The following is a 20,543-nucleotide window of genomic DNA, read 5'->3' as shown; positions in this document are numbered from 1 at the left end:
TAAATAAAATAAAATACATTACATTTACTGCCAATAAGCAGACATTAGTTGCATGGTTCTCTATGTGACTGAGGTACTGTAAATGTTAATAACTTTCTCTGTTCATCTATTTCGATTTTTTTTATTTTTTAACTGTTGATGTCAAATTGAAGCTCTCCTAATCACTGAACAAACTGTACTGCAAAACATTATTGTAGCACATTATATACTTTATACATTTTAAAACTAAAATTATGTTCATTTTAGCTCTGCCTCCCCAGGAGTTAAGGCAAAACTTTCAGAAGACCATTACTAATAATTTTTTCATGCTTTATCTAATTCAAGTCAATGTATTATGAAATATTATTCCCACTATTTTTATATATCCTAAATATAAAAGTGACTTTACCTAACATTCAGGGTTCATTTCCCATTTTAAATGCAGTGGATACGGTAAAGAAAACATTCAGAAGTTACATTCTAATACATAAAACAATAATATAATTTTAACTTCATGGGGAAAAATAATGATAGAATAGGGGGTTTTTTTATTATAGCACAACAGCAATGGAAATTTTGTTTTTATGAGCATCTATTACAGTGTAATCTAATAAAAAAAATTCTCATTTGTCCAGAGATCTCCCAATTCATTTTTTCCCTTAAAAGGTTGTAAAAGTAACTAAGGTAAGAAAAGATAAACAAAGTTCAGTTCATGTTCCTTATCACAATGACAGCTCCATGTATGTGCTTATAAACTGGTGATTTATTATTAACAAAATCTCAATTACACAAAATACTTACATTTTTAACCAAGTGACAATAATAATCCGCTGACGTGTAGCCCAGAGCTGATACAAATGTACTAGTTTCAGCTTCGTTACTTTCCCACTTAGAAGAAGAAAGGAGATGGCACAGCAAACTCTGGGAAATCAAGAGAATGGCAATAAAGCACCAGGCTACAACAAGCTGTGTAAGGAGGTATGACAGCTTTTGAACTCTGTCTGGGGTAAGGTCTTTTGATCGGCTGTGGCCATTTCACACCATTGACACAGAAGAGCAGACAGCTCCCACCAAGCATCAGGAAAATGCTGCAGCTGCTACAATCAAGTGTGGGTTCACACACACCACACGATTTCAGCAGTTGTCCAATAGCAATGGAGACCATTCACACCAAAATCATACAGACCTTTCTATGTTTCAGTTCTCTGGGAGCCATTTCAATCATCTGTAGTCTTGATCAGTACCATGATCAAGAAAAGAAAGTGTGAAATTAGCATCTACTTTTCCATGTCACTCTTTCAAGATGTCCTGGGATTTAGGGTCTGGCCTCATAATGTAATTTGCTTAATTTCCTCATTATCTTGAGAAGATGACGATAAAACCTTATCTTGACATTTACTTTTCTACCAGTTTCATTACAAAATGCTTTACATCTCATTAAAACCTTTTAAGTACATCATACAATAACCTAAGCAATTCTTTGATGATAGATTCTAAGTCAGACCAATCGATTTGGGAGAGGTAGTTCTATGTTGATTATCAAACAATCTGCTCTGTATTTCTTACAACTTTCATTTCTTCCTGTTCTCGATTGCTACATGCTGATATAACAACAGTTATGTTCCCTTTCTAGGGTTCATTTCAGGGCTTTATGTATCACTGACACTTAAAGGATAAACTAGATTATACTTTGTATGTCACTAAGTATATAAAATTCTTTGTAACAGAGGGTTAGGATTAGTATACACTGAAAAAGACCTTCATTTAAAAAATATATTATTAAAAGAAAGTTCAGATGAATGCTCTGTGACTTTCATGGGTTTAGACTGCTTCATTCTATGTATTCTTATTAATAAAAAGAGGAACCTCATGAAAGGTTTTGAGACCAAAAAAAATAGAAATCTCATTAAGTCATTTCCTCCTTTCAGAAACTCAAGTATTTATACATGCTTTTGTTGAACATCCCTGAGCAACTGCTTCAGAAATCCTGGATTTAGATATATTCAATCTATGTGTTCCATGTTTGATTGATGTGAGAGAGAAGAATCAGCAGAAGTACACCAGAGGTCTAAGAAAATTCACTGTTATCAAAATAAGTTACAAGCATTTGGGATACCTTATTTATCATACTCCAGGATTCTTTTACTACCTTGAAGAGTTATGTTAAATGCCTAAATATCCTTTTCCTTCATTGTAAACCTTTTTTCCTAGATAGCCCTCAACAGGAGAAACTGCTGTTCTATTGCCGTTCAGTGAATTCCCTAAAACCAAAGAGGAGGGAAAATGCTGTTGCAAAACAGAGTTTCAAAGTAGTAACTTACATTCGATTTTTGCATTCTTAAGAAAAAGCAGAAAAGAGCAGATTTTCAAAATGTACAAGCCTCATAATATGTCAAAAGTGAAAGCTAAAATCTATTAAACTGTACAAGACAATATTTTTGTTGTCTTTTGCAACTATTACTAAAGTTAAATTTTCTTTTCAGAACATTATAGAGGGTTCAGACAATTAGTTCCTACAAAATAGGACAGTTTGCCAAGTAGAATGAGACAAGGGACCAAACTGCAAGCTGAAAACAAAATAAAAGAGGTGTTACAACAACAAACCTGAGATCCCACTTTTGTTAGAGGTAAGGAAGGGGCTTGAAAAGTACAAAATCTATTGGATTGCTTAGTGAAAGACTTACAAAAAACTTGACCAGTGACAATAAACACAAAAATCTCTGAAAAGGATTTGACAGGTTGACATGGCAGCTAATGACAGCTAAATGAGAGAGTAGCTTAAAACCCCATATATTCACCTGTAACACTACAGAACTGATTAACTAATGACCCTTTCTGTAACCAGAATTTTCCTAAAGATAAAAATAATCAAACACCTTTTGTGAAGAGTACTTTCAAAAGTACTTTCCCCCTACCCTTGTGTAACGGCCAGTGTTAACCAAGTGATAGAAGAAAAGAGAAGATAAAATTACTATACATCACCAGAGTCTGCATATGTCCTACAACAGTTTCCTGGACTGTTTTTTGGTTTGGTACTGTTTTATGGTTTTGTTTGTTTATTTACTTGTTTGGTGGTTTTTGTTGTTTCATTTTCAATTTACTAGATCCATGCAAGGAATTTGCAGACTTTTTTCTCTTGAAATGTACAAAACCTCTGAACAGCCAGAAGGGGGCAAGGGAAACAAAGGCAAGGAGATACTGTAGTCAAGGTGAAAGGAGCTATTAGGTATATATAAGTCAAAAAGGTATTAAAGATGGAAAACATTTAAAATTTAGCTCTATGTCTTATGTATTCCATTTTACTGACACTGTTGCAGTGGAAAGTCTGAGACATCCCTACATGCAACAAACATAAGAGATTTGTTAACAATAAGTTAAAGCATTTGTCTTTTTCAGTTTAAAGGCTTTCTTGCTCTTAAAAGCTTTTCCAGTTAGAACATGAAAATATAAAAGAAACAAACCATTCCAAGAGACACTCTCTAATAAGAAAATCTGACTGAGGAAAAAAAAAAAAATCAGGTAATTCTTTTTATATTTGTCCATCCTCTTTTGTCCTATATATCATTAACTTGATTATCAAAAAGACAGTGCAAACCAGGAATGGCTAATTTTTAACTAAATGGCAATGAAACAGTTGGGTTTGAAGTTCACAAAGTTTAAAATCCAGTCATTCTCAGATCTAAAGCATTATTTCACATCATACTGTAGAATTTGGTTAAAACTAGCTCCAAGACTGAGTGTAAAACAACATTCTCTTCCATTTAAGTTTCTTCATTCATTTTTGAAACTATCTCTTTCAGAAAGTACTACAGAGAAATCTAAAAGATTTCAGATTTTCTCACATATACAGCAAGCAATACAAATATTCAAACATAGTGATAGATTCCACTATTACATTATGAATGCCCCCCAAAAGCACTTTGGAACATCAAAAAACATGACATATTACACAGCCACAGTATGGGTTTCTGGGGTCAGAGAGATCAGTAATTTGATCCTGATGACTTTTAAGGAATCATTTCAAGATCAATACCTGCAAGGTATTCAAGTACATGATAAAAAAACTGTCAGTACTAAATGCACTCCTGTATTGATGATATCAGTCAGAGATCCTACACTACTCCAGCAAAATTAACAACTGTAGATCTACATAATCATCAGTTATTCCTGGCAGTGAATCAATTACCATTCACTGTCTAATCCACTAATACCACATTCTACAAGCCAGGAAAGTGGATCAATCTGCAGCAGAAATGCTGCATTCAAAAGGAAAAATAACAAGGTGTCTTTTGTTTTTGCATTTCCAGAATCAAGGTGGCTGATTTGGGAGAACGAACACCAGTCAGGCATACTGTAATATCAGAAGTGACTATTTTTCTTGATTTCTCTCACCACTGAGTAAGTAAGAAGGAAACCACCTTGGTTCTAGTTGCAAGAGAAGAAATCCATCCCCATGGCCTAGGACTAAAGTTCTGTGACAAACTCCCATTCAACCTGAAACTGAATTAATGAATAATAAAGCCCTCACAATGACTAGCTTCTCTGAACAACCTTGCCAGTCGCTTTATTATATTGATGCAATTTATACTGAGTAATACTGCAGATAATTCAAAATCTACCACTGCAGAGAGATTTCTAATATCTTTGACAGGCAGATAATCCTATGAGCATTATCATAAAGACATAAACTCATTTCTTTATCAGTGTAAGCACATTGGTTCATATCTACAAGATCCTATAGTGGAGGCCTGATTTGACATTACTCCTGACTTCCAGATTTATATATATAGAGGCTATCCCAAATTAATTCACTCAGGAAAATGGAAGGAATGAGAATAGACTTGAAACTAAAGATTTCTGAGAATACAAATGGAGAAAACAAGTGACTGTTCTGCTGGTTATCACCCCATGTATCTGTCAGTAAAGCTATCCTACAGTAAAGCTATTCTGCTTAACTAACCTGGTCTCCTTCTCTGACAAGGAGATATGCTTACTGGATGAGGAAAAGGCTGTGGATGTTGTATACCTGGATTTTTACATGGAATCATGTTCTGAGTGGGGAATCATCTGCGGAAGGGATCTGCAAGGATCATCGAGTCCATCTCCTGCCCCTGCACAGGACATCCTCAAGAGTCACACCATGTGCCTGAGAGCATTGCCCAAATGCTTTTTGAACTCTGTCAGGCTGGTGCTGTGACCACTTCCTTGGGGAGCCTGCTCCTGTGCCCAACCCCCCTCTGGGTGAAGAACATTTTTCTATTATCCAGCCTAAACCTCCCCCAGCACAACTTCATGTCATCTCCTCGGGTCCTGTCACTGGTCATTAGAGAGAAGAGATCAGTGCCTGTCTCTCCTCTTCCCTTCATGAGAATGTTGAATACCCCAATGAGATCTTCCCTCAGTCTCCTCGCTGAAGACCCCAATGAGGTCTCCTGTCAGTCTCCTCTTTTCCAGGCTAAACAAACTGAGTGACATCTGCCACTCCTTGTATGGCTTCCTCTCTAGACCTTTTATCATCTTCGTAACTTTACTTAAGTAAAGCCTTTGACACCATTTCCCACAGCACTCTTCTGGAGAAAATGGCTACTCAAGGCCTGAGTATACCCTTTGTGTGTAAAACTGGCTGGATGGCCAGCCCAGAGAGTGGTGGTGAATGAGTTACATCCAGTTGGTCTCCAGTCACTACTGGTGCTGCCCAGGGCTTAGTGTTGAGGTCATTCCTGTTTAACATCTTTACTGATGATGTGGATAAAGGGAACAAGTGCATGTCACAGCCCATTGGTATGGGGCGTGATGCTCATTATAGGTCCTCATCAGGCTGAACAAGACACCAGACCATGTGTCAGGAAACTCCTATTTTATTGTGCAGTTGTCTTAACTACAGCAACCAGCCCACTGCTTAGACTGAAAAGGTGTTGGCTAGCAAGCCCTTAAATACTTACAAGACATGCTGGCTAGCACACCAGTATTTGTGGCTCACAAACCACAACACCCTGACTCAAAGGTGGTGGTTGACAAGCCGTAACATACCTCCACTATCTCCCCACTCCCACAACAAAGTTCAGTATGGAGTATGGGGATAGGGTATGATTTGCTGAGGTAAAGCAAGGGAAGAAAACAAATTGTTATCTCCAGACCTTAGATCTCACAGTGGTCCTGTCATGCGGATGGTCCAGAGCTAGGATACCAAGACAAATAAACAAAAGAGAAAGAGGAGAAAGAGAGAAAAAAGAAAGAAGGCCAGAGAAAAAATAAAGAGGGGACCTGATTCACTCCCTTTTATAGTATACCTGGTGCATGCCTTTTTATGTAAATTAGACTTGTCACACAGTTTTGTTCACTCATGCACAGCCAGCCCTTCTCCAAGAAGTGAGGTGGGGGTGGGGGACTGAGTCTCAAGGCAGAATAGGAACTTGGCTCAGAGCAGCACTGCCCCAGCTCCACGGACCCTCTCCTCCAATTACACCTTTCCTGTAGCAATACTCAGAATGTCTGAGACAAAACATGCTCAGATCTGATCCTCTACAGTGCCCCCTCAGTCAGTCTGCAGATGAAACCAAGTTGGGTGGGAGAGCTGATCTGCTGGAGGGTAGGAAGGCTCTGCAGAAAGATCTGGACAGGCTGATTCAATGGGCTGAGGCCAGTGGTATGAGGTGTGATACGGTGAAGTGCTGGGTCCAACTCTTGGATCACAACAACCCCAGGCAGCACTACAGGCTGGGGCAAGAGAGACTGGAAAGCTGCCCAGCTGAAAAAGGACCTGGGGGTGCTGGTCAACAGTGGCTGAACACAAGCCAGTGTGTGCACAGGTGGCCAGGAAGGCCAATGGCATCCTGGCCTGTATCAGTAATAGTGTGGCCAGCAGGAACAGGGCAGTGACTGTCCCCCTGTACTCAGCACTGGTGAAGCCACACCTTAAATCCCAAGGCCAGTTCTGGGCCACTTACGACAAGAAGGACATTTAAAGTGCTGGAGTGAGTCCAGAGAAGGGCATCAGAGCTGGTGAAAAGTCTGGAGCACAGGTCCTGTGAGATGCAGCTGTGGGAGCCGGGGCTGTTTAGCCTAGAGAAAAGGAGGGGAGACCGTACTGTTCTCTGCAACTGCCTTAAAGGCGGGGGCAGCCAGGTGGGGATTGGTCTCTTCTGTTACAGTCTCAGTGACAGGACAAGAAGACATGGTCTCAAATTGCACCACAGGAGGTTTAGATTGGGTATTAGAAAAAATTTCTTGACAGGGAAGTCAGGCATTGGAATAGGCTGTTCTGTTGGTGGTGGCATCATCACTTCTGGAAGCGTTCAAAAGGTGTGTAGATGTGGCACTTGGGGACATGCTGAGGCGGCAACATGGCAGTGCCGTGTTAATATGGGACTTGGTGATCTTATAGGTCTTTTCCAACCTCCATGATTCTAAAGAGGACTACGCAACTAACACAGTTTTCACATAAGCTAAGCTAAATCTTTTGATACTCCTCTTTAAGTGAAGGCTGATTTCCACGTACTACAAGAGATTTGTTGAGTTACTCCATAACTTTGTTACTCAGAGACAATCATGTCATGAGGCATATGAATCTGTGAAAGCCTGGAAATTACTCTTCTGGAACAGAACTTGTCCCTCCACTTATTTAAGTAAACACAGCCCAAGACAGATACCAACTCATCTAGTGTCCACCAATCCAGCAAGGCAGGAGGCGCTTTAGTCTCTGATACTGTATTTACCAAGCAGGGGTACAAAATCTCTTTTACCCCTTTTCTTTCTGAAATAGCCAATATTTTCCTGCACACGTCAATAGGGAAAAATATAGAACCTTGAATTAAAGGCTCAATTACTTCTGAAATTAGACATCAACACATAAACAGAACTTGATTTTTATTACAGGATGGCAAGTTTTATGCCAGTAAGTCTATTTGTGCAGCAATTGTCCTGGAATTTATGACACAGTTTCAAAGACATTCCAGGGGAGCCAGATAAACCAATTTATTTCTGGAAACTTCTCAACACACTCTTTCCAAAATATTTATGGTTCTGAATGTCCTCAGAAGCAGATGTGAAAATCAACAGCGCCAAAGTATTTTGAACAGCCGAGATGGATGGTTTCACTGGGATAAGCCATTCAAACCTGACACTGATTAAGACTTCCCAATGATGCTACTGAACTCTTTTTTGCCATCTTGGATGAGTCTATCAAAGCAACAGAAGAGTAGGATGGAACTGATTAATCTATCATTTATTCTAAAGAATACTTCTCTAAAGTATATTCTCCTTGAAAACAAAGAGTGCAGTGAGTTTTTGAGAAAGAGACCATTAATGACACTTTGCTGAAAATTATGAACTGTGTGAATCTGTTGGAGTAAGTACAGCACAGATACCCAAGGGGAAATTTCTGAAATCTGGTCTAGTAACAGGTTTATTTCTGACCTTTCTATCTGCTTCAAGGGGAACCAGATTTCCTCAGATCTGCTAAAAAAAAAAGCAGGTATAATATGAAAAACTACATCTTATTCAGAGGAAGCTTTAGAAGTAAGTGCTATTTCTTATTCACATTTAACCAGATTTTGGAGAGAATTTCTTGTATGTCAATGATTTCAATAGTCTGTGCAGCAATGTTGTTCTTAGGCGTTTCCTCTACAGCCAGATGGCCCATTGCTTTCAACACAAGTCTAGAAGACAAGAAGTCAAATCTATTTCCAATCTGGCTAAAAAAGTACTTAGAAACTGTATAATTGATTACAACATTAAAGATAAATTAGACAATATTTCCAGTCATTATTAAAAAAAAATTAAAATACTATATAATAGGTTTTTTCTAAAAGTACCACACAATAGGATTCTAACAGGCCACATTACTTCCTAAATAATTGAAACAAAGTCCTCAGTAAATAAGATATACACATTGTTCTAATTTATTTAAATATAAGTTAACTTGTTTGTTTGCTAGCTTTCAGCAGCTCAGACCAAACCAAACTCCTGTAAATATTTTTTAGCAACATTTTCTTAGAAGTCCTGCCCAAAGGCCTATGAGTTTTATTGTGTCCCATATCCTCTAGATTAAATGACTGACAATAAAACACAAACAGGTTTGGTATTTTTAAAACCTTCTTACTATGAAATAAACAGCCAGTTCGGAAGAATCATAGTGGCTAAGTCTGTAAATGACAAAGCAGCATGTTCATTTAGAGACCATTCCACCAACTGTTTATGAAATCAATTCTGGGAGTGGGATGCTGACATAACACAATTCGTATTATTTCCACACACTTATCCATCCACAACAAAGTCTGTGACTTTTCATTTTACTTCTAAGACCTCTTGCTCACTTGCTCCATGGCTCCAGTAAAACAGAAAAATAGGTTTTTGCAGACCAAAATCAAAATGTAAAAGAATATGAGGTATCAAACATCATAGAGATCTAAATATAATCTAGCTTTCAAAGCACTGTTTTACTCAAAACAATTCTGTTTTCTCAACAGTTTATAAAATTCTCAGTGTATCAATTAGAGGAAATTACATGGCATATATTTGTGAACAACAACTATCAGTATGTAAGAGCATATTTTATACACTAAAAAATAGTAAAAAATTGTTAAAAATATCCTTAAATATACCATCGATAATGTAACCAAAATGTGCAATTTCTCCTTTAAAACTGGTAAAAGCACATTTCAGACAGACAAAATGTTAAATTACGTACATACATACATACATTTCAATGATTAGCTAGTCAACATAACCTGTTTACTTTACCAAACTGAGTCTATTCCAGTAACCACTCAGAGCTTCTGCAAAAAAGAAATCACTTCAGTTTCAATTAACATTAAGAAAGCTTGAAATATTCTTAAGTAATTTAGTTAATTAGGGCCAAAGTCCCTAAGTATAGGGCTAGGAGGGGTTTCCTTCCTATATTTCTTTCTGACATTTACTGTCAGGAAGTTTTCTTATTTCAGCACAGTTTATGGATACATGCATCTACGGGATGGTTTTCATCAGCTAAATTCTATACCAGCACACTAAATAAAACTGCTGGCCACAAGTACATGTTCTGGATTTACTGAAGCTTCTCATTTTAGTCCTTCTTCACTTGGAAGGAACGTCTGACATATGCCTACATCTAAATCTCCATTGATAACCATGACAGACTAGTTGATCATAAACAAATTATTCTGCTAAACACTCCTACAGAGACAAGGATCATGCCATTTAAGCATGTGATCAAGTTACAGAAAATCTGCAGATAAATGACTAGACTGAATTAATTTTGCTTTTGGGTTAAAAACAAAAACCCCAGGAATAATACTATTCTTTCAGAAAATTAATACACAGACTTCATTGCTTTTCACATATTCCCAGACACAAAAACACAGATTCTGTGAAGTTCTCCACACTATATCTGATGTAATAGAGCCCTTAACCCTGTTCTGTCCCTGAAGAACGTAAGCAGGCTCATTTTCAGTCAGTGTTTGCAGTAAAGCTGCTTTAAATGCTCTTACATTAGGCCAATTTCCTTAACTTAATGTTTTAACAATCGTAACTACAATTTGCTCTTTAAAAATAGTAAAAAAGTATGGCAAAAATACCTTACAGGACCATGAAAACCTACTAGAAAAACTTAACTGAAAAAAAGTCAAAAAACCATTGAGACAAATATGCTTTTTCCTTAAAGTATGCTATGAACTGTATTACTCTTGCTCATATATGTAGCTTAGTAAAAAGACTAGGCTCATATTCTACCTCTGTTTCCTAAAATGGATGAAAAATGTTACATGATCCTAATTTCCAAATGAAATGTGGAAAAGAAAATTATGGGGAGGGGAAGGGAAGGCTGCATTGTTGTTCCCTCACCAATTCAAGCTTAGTTACATTCTGCGACACCGCTACAGTGAAAACATGTTGCACTACTACTGTGGCTAAGGCCATGCATCTTTTTAATGGATGAGTTCCAAAGCCTAAGCTCCATCTGCAAGTCACTAACAAAACCCTCAGAAATCATAAGAAAGAAGCTAAAGAACTGTCGGGCTGGCAAGCTTTGAGTCTGCTCTTGGCCTCAGACAGGAAAAGCAGTTTCAAATCTCCTTCCCTTTTCGCTCTCCTTTCTCTTTAAGAAACACCCACCTAGAAAGTGCTATTACTCTTCTTCTTAAAAGAGGGGAGACTTTTGATGCTGAAATAAAACACACATTTACACTAACTTACAAAAGGAAATTCAATAGCTCTACTGGAGTCAACCATAAATCTTTTTTCTTTTTTTTTAAAGCTCTCTGGTTTAACTAGCCAGAGATTTAGAATTAATTTCCTTCTTCCCTCCACAATTTTCAAAAGCCAAAATACAAGCTTCCCACTGAAGAATTCCTTAAATCCACACAAAAATGATGTGGAAAAGAGAGATGAGTAAGTTTAGAAAGAGTGGATGGATTGTAAAATTGTTTCACTTTTAATCTGTGAGTTCCATAATTTCTAGAAAAATTATAATCTCAAATTTATGCTTTTTTCAATGAATATATGTACCCAATGTCTGATTTTTATATTTCCAGTAGGTACCCACTGCAAATACTATACCTAATTTACAATGATATTCAGGAAAAATTAATCACTTTGGGTTTGGATTTCCTACATATCATGCCATTAAAAGTTTAAGGGGACAAAAATGTCCACTGAACTTCTTAGCAAAAAAACCACAAAATACACCTATAATGGTGATACAACAACTGCTGGTCACAGTTATGCTAGATTGAGCAAAAGTATCTAATGCCAGTAGAATTTCTTCAAATAGAGACTTTTTTTTATGTCTCAGCAACAAATCATTATTCTTTACTAGAGCCACCTGGCACAACTAAAGTGCTCTGAGAAATGTCAGTTGGCTAGCAAATTGTGACACTTGCTGTTAAAGCTCAAGCAGCCTTGCAGGGAAGTAGAATTCTTGGTTTCTCATTTTGCTCTTCGACATACTTAGCTTCTGTTTATTTTGGCCCAGAAGTCAAGAAATCCTTTATAATCATGTTAGCTTGGCATTATTAAAGAACTATATTTGAAGAAGAGAGGTCTATTTTCTCCCAGCCCATTCATAATATTGTTCTATTTTCAACCAGAAGACTATGGTAATGCTTGCAAATTTGAAAACATTGCAAATTCACTTACATCCTACCAAGGTAACTATCTACAGGTGACCAGAGAAGGTCCAAATCAGCTTAAAATGCTGATTCTCAAAAGAGCTAGTGAGAAGACTAACTAACTATTTAGATGTATAATCTTCAAAATGTTAGAAATTACCAAGAACTCCCTCTGGCTGACTTTACAAAAATTGAAAGAGCAACAGCAGTGAACTCAGTAAAACTTCAAGACGACAAGGATTAGAAATCATTTATGTGCTGTATGTGAAAAGCCATCTTCATTCTAAAATGTTTTCTCACTATGTTAAAACGCTCCAGCCCCTGTCCCTTCTTGTACAAATAGGTTTAACATCTTTTATCACCCTCCCATCCTTTGTGAACTAAATGGTTTTACAACATATTCTACTAGAAATCTTGAATATGTACTATCACTGTATCAATTACTCATCTTTGATTCATCAGTCAATTCCCATTTTCACTGCAATATTCCCCCTCACCCAGAAGCCACCTGCTCTAACCACACCTAAGAATTTTGGGGTCTTTAACCTTTAACAGAACTGTACATTAACAAGTTTAAGAGGCAGATGTGTCAAATTTTTAGCAAACACTGCTATGAGACATGGGTTTCCTAAGGTGTGTACACCTTAGGAAGTGCACTCACTTCAAAAGGATAAAGTCCTTGTTACCTGGAACACAAACTAGTGGCACATAGGACAGAGAAAAGTGCCTGCTCTTTACTCCCTTGGGACTCATTGCAGAGCAAGCTGACTTGATTCTTAAAACTGAATTTTAACAATTATTTTAAAAGTTGAAAAGTCCCTTATTGCAATAGGAGTTCAATAAGTGATTGGGTTTTAATTAATTGCATCAGATCTTAAACACATGCCTATATTTCATTTGAGTCTTTTGTCCTCTGTTTTGATTCAAAAGAAAATTGACTTTGAATTATCAGTTACCCAGTGACACTTGAGACATTTCTTTCAAGCTCATTTACATACTTGATTCCACATATGCCTAATTACAATGTAAAAACTCATCTATCAAAATACATCCTTTCATGCACATGCACTTATAAAACAGAAGAAATCATCTGTTCTCAACTGCAGCTGATTTACATACTCAAAAAAAGGCCTGTAAATGTTGTGTAACTATTTCCATGACACCAAGTTTAGCTGCTTAAATCTATTCCGTGAAACTCAAAATTCCAGATGAGTATATGTCAAACATCAAGGAGGTGAAATCAGCTTCCAAAGGAGTAAACTGGCCACAAAGTGAAAAAAAAACCAGTAATTTCCCCTTCATTCTGGCTGGAGAAAAAGTACTCTGCTAATGGCTAGAGAGACAATAAAGCATTTTACAGAAACAGCAAAACCACACTGGGCATTGAAGGAAAAACGTGGGAGAACGAAAACAAGATGAAAAGCTTTTAAATTAAACATAATACAGCATTTAACTTAACGGCAAAGGTTATTTCTTGCTGCAAAAACCACCAAAACATTCAGGTTTTAAAGTAATACGTATTTTAATAACAAAAGCCCAACAGAGCACAACAAACATTTTAAAGAGCCCATAGATAGTACATTATATACTATTTACTTCAAGCAGAACTGATTTGGTAGGTAACAGCTGACAGAAGCAAGCAGCCAAAAGGAGGGGTGAAGGGAAGCTGTATTTTTTCACAATTAAAAACCCTTAATGGTCTGTGGAATGCTGTTTACTTCAGCTCTGTTTTACAACCACTGGTGCATGGAGAGGGGATTGACTGAAATGTTTGCAGCCTGTGGCCACCCACATTATGGGAAGCACTATGATTAAAGAGAATGCTACGTTGTTGTATCTGCCAGCAGTCTGTTCCATGCTGTAATTATTATACTTGCTGTCTTCTTATAATCTATTGCATCTGTTGCGGCAAGACCCCAGTGTAAGCACTGTCCAACAAGAAAACCATTGAACTTGAATAGCAAGTTATTTTTAATGTGTACAAATGGTCTGAAGACTGGACACTTTAAATACTTCTCTTTTAAGTTTATGACAACATTTTGCCTTGTAGGATAGCCAGTCACATCTACCACTGAAATACTCACTTTGACCTAACTACCAAAAGATATAGACTGACACACCACCCATTCATCCCACATCTTTATAATGAGCTAAGTTGTTGCATTAGATCTTTAAAGCACAAGAACTGTGTGAATTCTAGATTAGACATGTCTCTAGAGAGTACTAAAATATCAGAATTCCATCTGTCACTTTGTTATTATATACACTGAACATTTCTGATGACCCTGTAACTTCTCCCTTTCTCTTTAAGAATATTTAATATTTAATAGCAATAACAACCTTGAAAACAATAAAATAAGCCCTAAACACCAAAACAAGTAGCAGTTCTCTAAGCAGAAATTTTATTTTGAATTCTGATCTCTGCAATAAGTCGTAAAGGAGTTCAAAACATACTACATGCATTCTCTTGATTTTGTTCGGTGTTTCATCACATGAAATTAAGCAGTACAACACCATTGTTGGAAGCACAACACACAGGTGTTATTGCACTCTTCTCTAACAAATTTATGAGGCAGCATTTCAACAATTTTGCCAGGAGTTGGCTGCAGATGCTCCTGTGAAAAGCACAGATTGTCTACTGGCTGTAACTATGGGGTATTACACTAACCAGTGTGCCACCACCTAGCAAAAGAGGGAAGAAGGATATATCACAAGCAAGGCTGAATGAAAACAATCAAGGACTGAGTAAATGCCCATTCATCTCCAGCCACTCCAGACCACTTTGAGGAAGTATCTTTAGACCCTTTTAGATATAAGCCGTGGATGGAAGGCAAGGGTGAATTCCATATATAGTGACTGGGGAAAGCTGCCACAAAGACTCCTGAAGGAGCAGGGAAAAACACAGAAAAAAATTAATAGGAAAAGTATAAACAAGATATGTACGTTAATCACCATCAGATGTCTTTCATCTGAAGGAACACACTACGATCTTTGCAGTGATCAAAGGTCCTGAGGATTATTTGCACAGGTTAGAGAAGGAATGACAATGCTTTTCCAAACATACCAAAAAAGCCGTAAGATCTGTAAAGCCACAAGAGTGAGTCGCAGAAAGTGATTAACTATGAACTACTTTGGCCTCCAGGAGACTTAACATTTTCCATTTGTCTCTTGGATGCATGCCTCCTGGAACACAGACATCCCTCTTCCCACAACTGCTAGGGAAAACTAGATCCCCTGCTCCATGCCTCCCCATCCCTCCTGACATTCCCTTCTGATTATTTTTTGTTTTATCAGTGATACTATCACAAAGGTAAGAAATAGTCCAAACCAACTAGTTATTTATCTTTGTACAAATACTACTAAAATTGTTTTCCCTCTAGAGAGGGAAAATGACACCAAAAAGGTTTTTGTATTTGTATAAAAACCATGCTAAAACTATGCTCTATGACACTGATTCTTTCTCCTTTAACTTTCTCAGTAATAAATAGCAGGTGAAGTATGTTCATAATTTTAACTCAGATATCTCTGTTCAGCTCTTAATCTTCTTTCAAAGCTGTCTAGATAAGAAGGAAAAAATATGTTTCTTAGTATGTCCTCTAGCAACTCATAAGCCTTTTAATAGACACATTACCCATATATGTCATTAAAGTTGTATTCTTATCTCATAGAGACACCCTTTATTACAAATCCAACATTATTTTAGTACTTCTTGCATAAGATGGTCTTGGGGCCCATTTCCCCTGTGGAATGACAATTCACAAGTGATTTAGACTCTTCCTAACTTAAAAAAGCAAACTAAAGAACAGACATTGAGGTTCACTATAATTTGTGCACTACATATTTTCTTCACGTTACCTTAAATTCCTGTTTCCTTGAAAAATGTGAACTTGAAGATTTTCTTCTAGAAAGAATTAATTATTAAAATAATATGTTTTAAGAAAAGAAAAGCTCTTTACATTATGTTTGAATTACTTCTAATGTATGTCCTTTCCTAACAGTTTCTAATGTTTTCCTAACCATCTGACAAAGTGTACATACAAATAAATATAGTAGGTAATGAGTTTGAAAGATGGAAAGTATATTGGCTCCAAAATCAAATCAACATTCTTCACCTGAGAATATAGTAATTCCAATTCTGTGTACAACCTACACAGAATCATGGAATGGTTTGGATTGGAAGGGGATCTTGAAGATCATCCCATTCCAACCCACTCACCATGGGCAGGGACGCTTTCAAGGCATTTAGTCCTTGCCTGAGCTACGCTGCAGCCGTGCCTGTGACTGGTCATGCACCTTGCTGCCCTGCAGCCTGACCCCTGGCCATGATATCACAGCTAAACTTTGGGCCTGCCTCGTCACTGTGGGCCTGGTGTGGCAGTCACTGGACTCATGGCTGACCCTGGTGATTGTCACTGGACTTGCTCTGCTCTCCTTGTGCACCTGTGCCATTTCTGTGTCAAGGCACAGCTGGCACCTGCCTTCTCCTCACCTGCAGATCCCGGCGCTCACCCTCCCCTGTGGAGCAGCCTATCCTCACACCAACCATAGCAGTCACTCAGCTACTCTCAACTGCCCCTGAAATATAATGGTCTCAATTTCACCAGGTGTCACTAATAAGTCTTTTCAATTAGCCTCTCTATTGAACGCTCTCAGATCTTGTCGGCAATTGAATCACAGACCCAGACAGGCAGGGAATCTGAATAATTTATTCAAAGGAGTGAGTTGGTTTTATACACTTTTCTAAGGCACAGTATTTCCTTATAGGGTGTTGCCACATCAGCAACACACTTTCTCAGTGTCCTCCTATGGATGATCACTCGCTGTTCACCCATCCATCAGCTCCCGGCAGGCTCCTCTCCGTAGGGCTCTGCCCTGTGACACCTCCTCCCCCAGGGTCCGGAGGAGACAAACCTCGGTGTCCCACCATGTGCTCCTTTGTGCTGCCATCTGCCTCTGCAGGCAGGTTTTACAGCTCACAACCCAATTCTACCTTATAATTCCCCATAGATCTTACATTAATTAAGAGTTGATCTACATTTTGCCTCACTGAATTTTTTCCAAATGCTTACTGAATTTTCCAGCCAACAGCATTCTGTTCAGGGTCTGAATTTACCTTTGCAAATATGATACCTAAGAGGTGAGAAGTTTCTCATTTCTGAATTTATTCTCAGACCTTTTGGCCACAACTCGTTTATTATCATTTAAGCTGAAGCTCGATTGTCACCAAAAAAAAAAACCCCACAAGCATTTTACTGCATGAACTGAGGTCAGTGGAAGACTAGGATTTCTTACTCTTGCTTTTGTTAGGCCCATGGCACAAACAGCAGCATTTTCCTGTTTTAACTGACATGCCTGCAGTGATACCATCTCTGGAGGTTTTTTTTGCAGACATGGTCACAAAAACTGAGGCCACTTTTTCATAAATATTTATTCCATTCTGTTTTGAAAACCTTTCAAGATCTGGAAAGATTGATTCTTGAACAGTTTTGCACAAGAGTACACAACATAAGGACGGTTCAGGCCACTTGATGAAGCATATTCAGGAGACTTTTTATACAGTCCATCCACGTGCATGGTATTCTTAGTACAATCTGTCTTGTTTACTCTTCTCCACAGGTGTGTTACACCTGTGCAAAGCCATTTTTTCTTGTTTCACTTAGCTCAGGAATTCTGCTTCTTTCAAAAATGACTTGGAGCTTCCGATGATCTTATTGTTGGATTTGGGTATTATTATTTTCTTCCAGAATCACAGAACTTCTTGATTTTTAGAAAATATGTTCCTGCCATCTGGTGACAAAAAGCAACTGCTGTACCCAGCCCAAATGACAACCAGGTAAACAAACACAGCTCCCCCTATGGAGAGGGCTGAACTTGTTTTCTAAAAACAAGCCTGATGTTATGGGAAGTTTAATATCTGGCACCAGCCAGAAACATCTCTCTTTTTGTGTTATTATCACGTATTTTCTTTTTATATATTTAAATGAGTAATCTTTCATGGGTGTCGGATTGGCTTTGTGTATGGCCAAAAAATACACCAGTTATTCTTTAGAACAGATGGCCTTCAGGAAAGAATCACAGAATATTTGGGTCTTTTCAGCTTTGTTCAGCACTGTGAGTACTACTCTGCTGAACTGGTAGGTATTTTTTGTTTTGGTTTTTTTTTGTCCACAGCTTTTGGCAAAAGTTATTCAGTTCCACCAAGTATTTTTAGATCTGCATGCCCTTTCAGCTCACCTTTTTTTTCCTCCCCCTCTGTCAGATTTTCTTTGATAAGGGCCCTGACAAAATGAGTACTCCATTTCCCCATGCTTTAGATTTGACCGCCACAACTTTTTTTGCTTTCTTTCGGCTCTAGTTCTCCACTTGGTGCTTGATGAATACAACAAATCACAACTTTGGTCTACATGTCCTAACATGTATCTCACCACTTGTTCCAAATTCTGATTACACCACAATCTCTCAGCTGTGAGTCAGCCTTTAAGTTTGTAAGACTGGGGTTTTTTTCAGTCTTTTTTACAAATTGGTTCACAGATTTTACTATTTTCAGTTTCCTTATGCAGTCTCAGACACATCTAATTTTTATGTTTTACTTTACACAATACATGAACGTATAGCTTTTGCATACATGTCTGAAATAACAGTTGACTCAGACATTAAAACTGGCATTTCCCACCCTCTCCATAAGATACAAGCCTATGTGGGATTAAAAATTGGATTAAAATTTTCATGAATGTTAAGAACACTAATAATTGCATAGCATAACAATAAAATTTCTAAAAAAACATTGTTCCAGTGCTTCAAGGCTTTAACCAATCATAAATTACAGGAATAATCTAAAAAATCTCCAAACATAAACAAAGCAGTATGACAAAAGGGATCACTATTCTGTAATTATCCAGAATCTGTTGTGTGCTCACAAAAGCCTCCAGAACAGGCAACCATTAGCAGCAGGAAATATGGGACTGTTCTTGTCTCCATTTTTATGAGACATATTTATTTAATGATTGCTCTTAGTTTTAACTAAGAAAGAAGAACTTTTGTAACACAGAATAGCTGAAGATAAAGCATAATGTACAACAGCTAATTCCCAGTTTTTATTTTCACCAGCTCCAGAGAATGGTCTGTCCATGCTAACTCTGTAAGAACATCCTTTTATACCCATTGATTTTGTTGCAGAAGTCATGCTTAAAGTTGGTCCTTCCTTAGAGGGTGCACTCATTTTTATTTGTCATTCTCATGAGACCTCATCACACCTGAAGGACAGGAGGCCATCCAGAGGAACCTGGACAAGCTCAAGAACTGGGCCCATGGGAATCTCATGCAATTGAACCAAGTGCAAGGTGCTGCACCTGGATCAAGGCAGCCCCCGGTACCAACACAGGCTGGGGATGAACAGATGGAGAGCAGCCCTGGGGAGAAGGACTTGGGGGTGCTGGTGGGTGAGAGGCTGGACATGACCCAGCCATGGGCACTCACAGCCCAGAAATCCGGTTGTTTCCTGGGCTGCATCCAAAGCAGCGTAGGCAGCAGGGCAAGGGAGGGGATTCTGCCCCTCTGCTCTGCCCTGGTGTGAGATCCCACCTGGAACACTGCATCCAGCTCTGGGGTCCCAGCACAGGAAAGACATGGACCTGTTGGAGTGTGTACAGAGGAGGGTCACCAAGATGATTAGAGGGATGGAGCACCTCTCATATGAGGCTGAGAGAATTGGGATGAGACTGAGGAAGAGAAGGCTTTGGGGTGACATAATTGTAGCCTTCCAGTACCTGAAGGGAGCCAACAAGAAAGACGGAGAGAGACTTTTTATGAGACCATGTAGCGACAGGACAAGGGGGAATGGATACAAACTAAAACAAAGTAGACTTAGATTTGATATTAGGAAGAAATGCTTTACTGTGAGGGTAGTAAAGCACTGGCACAGGTTTACCAGAGAAGCTGTGGATGTCCCATCCACAAGCTTTCAAAGCCAGGCTGGATGGAGCTCTGAGCAACCTGGTCTAGTGGGACCTTTCCAGCCCTGGCCATTCTACAGTAACTTTAACAAATTAAAGGCAACCCATCACACCTGCCTTTTTATCAAAACACATCCAGGGAGCACCTGGGAAAGGCCGCAACAACATTACCATTATTCTAATCCCTAACAACACCTAAGTGACATCCCTGTGTCACGGGTGTGAGTGGCAGCTTCCCTGCGCGGGCAGCGATGTGTGAGGGACACACCGGCGAGCACCCAGAGCGGAGATCGCCATCTCCTGGCTCCGAGCGGCGCCGGCTCTCACAGCTGACCCGTGCACTGGGAGAGGCTAGCTGCCGACAAGAGAACAGACACAAAATAAGGTGTAATTTGTTGAACCCGACATCGCGGGGAAAATCTCGTGCCTACGGAAAATAAACTCGTGAAAGCAGCAGCGGTAAAAAAACGTGACAGAATGAATTAAAACATGGGAGCAGGAAACCAAGTAA

General features: G+C 38.5%; 1 protein-coding gene across 6 annotated transcripts in view; it reads right to left on the bottom strand.

Annotated features, from left to right (window-relative positions):
* FANCC (FA complementation group C) overlaps positions 1 to 20,543 on the bottom strand; it is an 80,703-nt gene that overhangs the window by 30,109 nt on the left and 30,051 nt on the right. For all 6 annotated transcript variants that reach the window (XM_032096942.1, XM_032096947.1, XM_032096946.1 and 3 more), the window contains one exon: positions 781 to 900. In XM_032096942.1, the coding sequence (XP_031952833.1) occupies positions 781 to 900 (120 nt within the window). The remainder of the gene's footprint in view (positions 1 to 780; positions 901 to 20,543) is intronic.

This window comes from Corvus moneduloides, chromosome Z, assembly GCF_009650955.1.
Source record: "Corvus moneduloides isolate bCorMon1 chromosome Z, bCorMon1.pri, whole genome shotgun sequence".
Classification (NCBI taxonomy): domain Eukaryota; kingdom Metazoa; phylum Chordata; class Aves; order Passeriformes; family Corvidae; genus Corvus; species Corvus moneduloides.
Note: the sequence above shows the minus strand (reverse complement) of the source record. Positions and strands in the feature narration are given on the sequence as shown.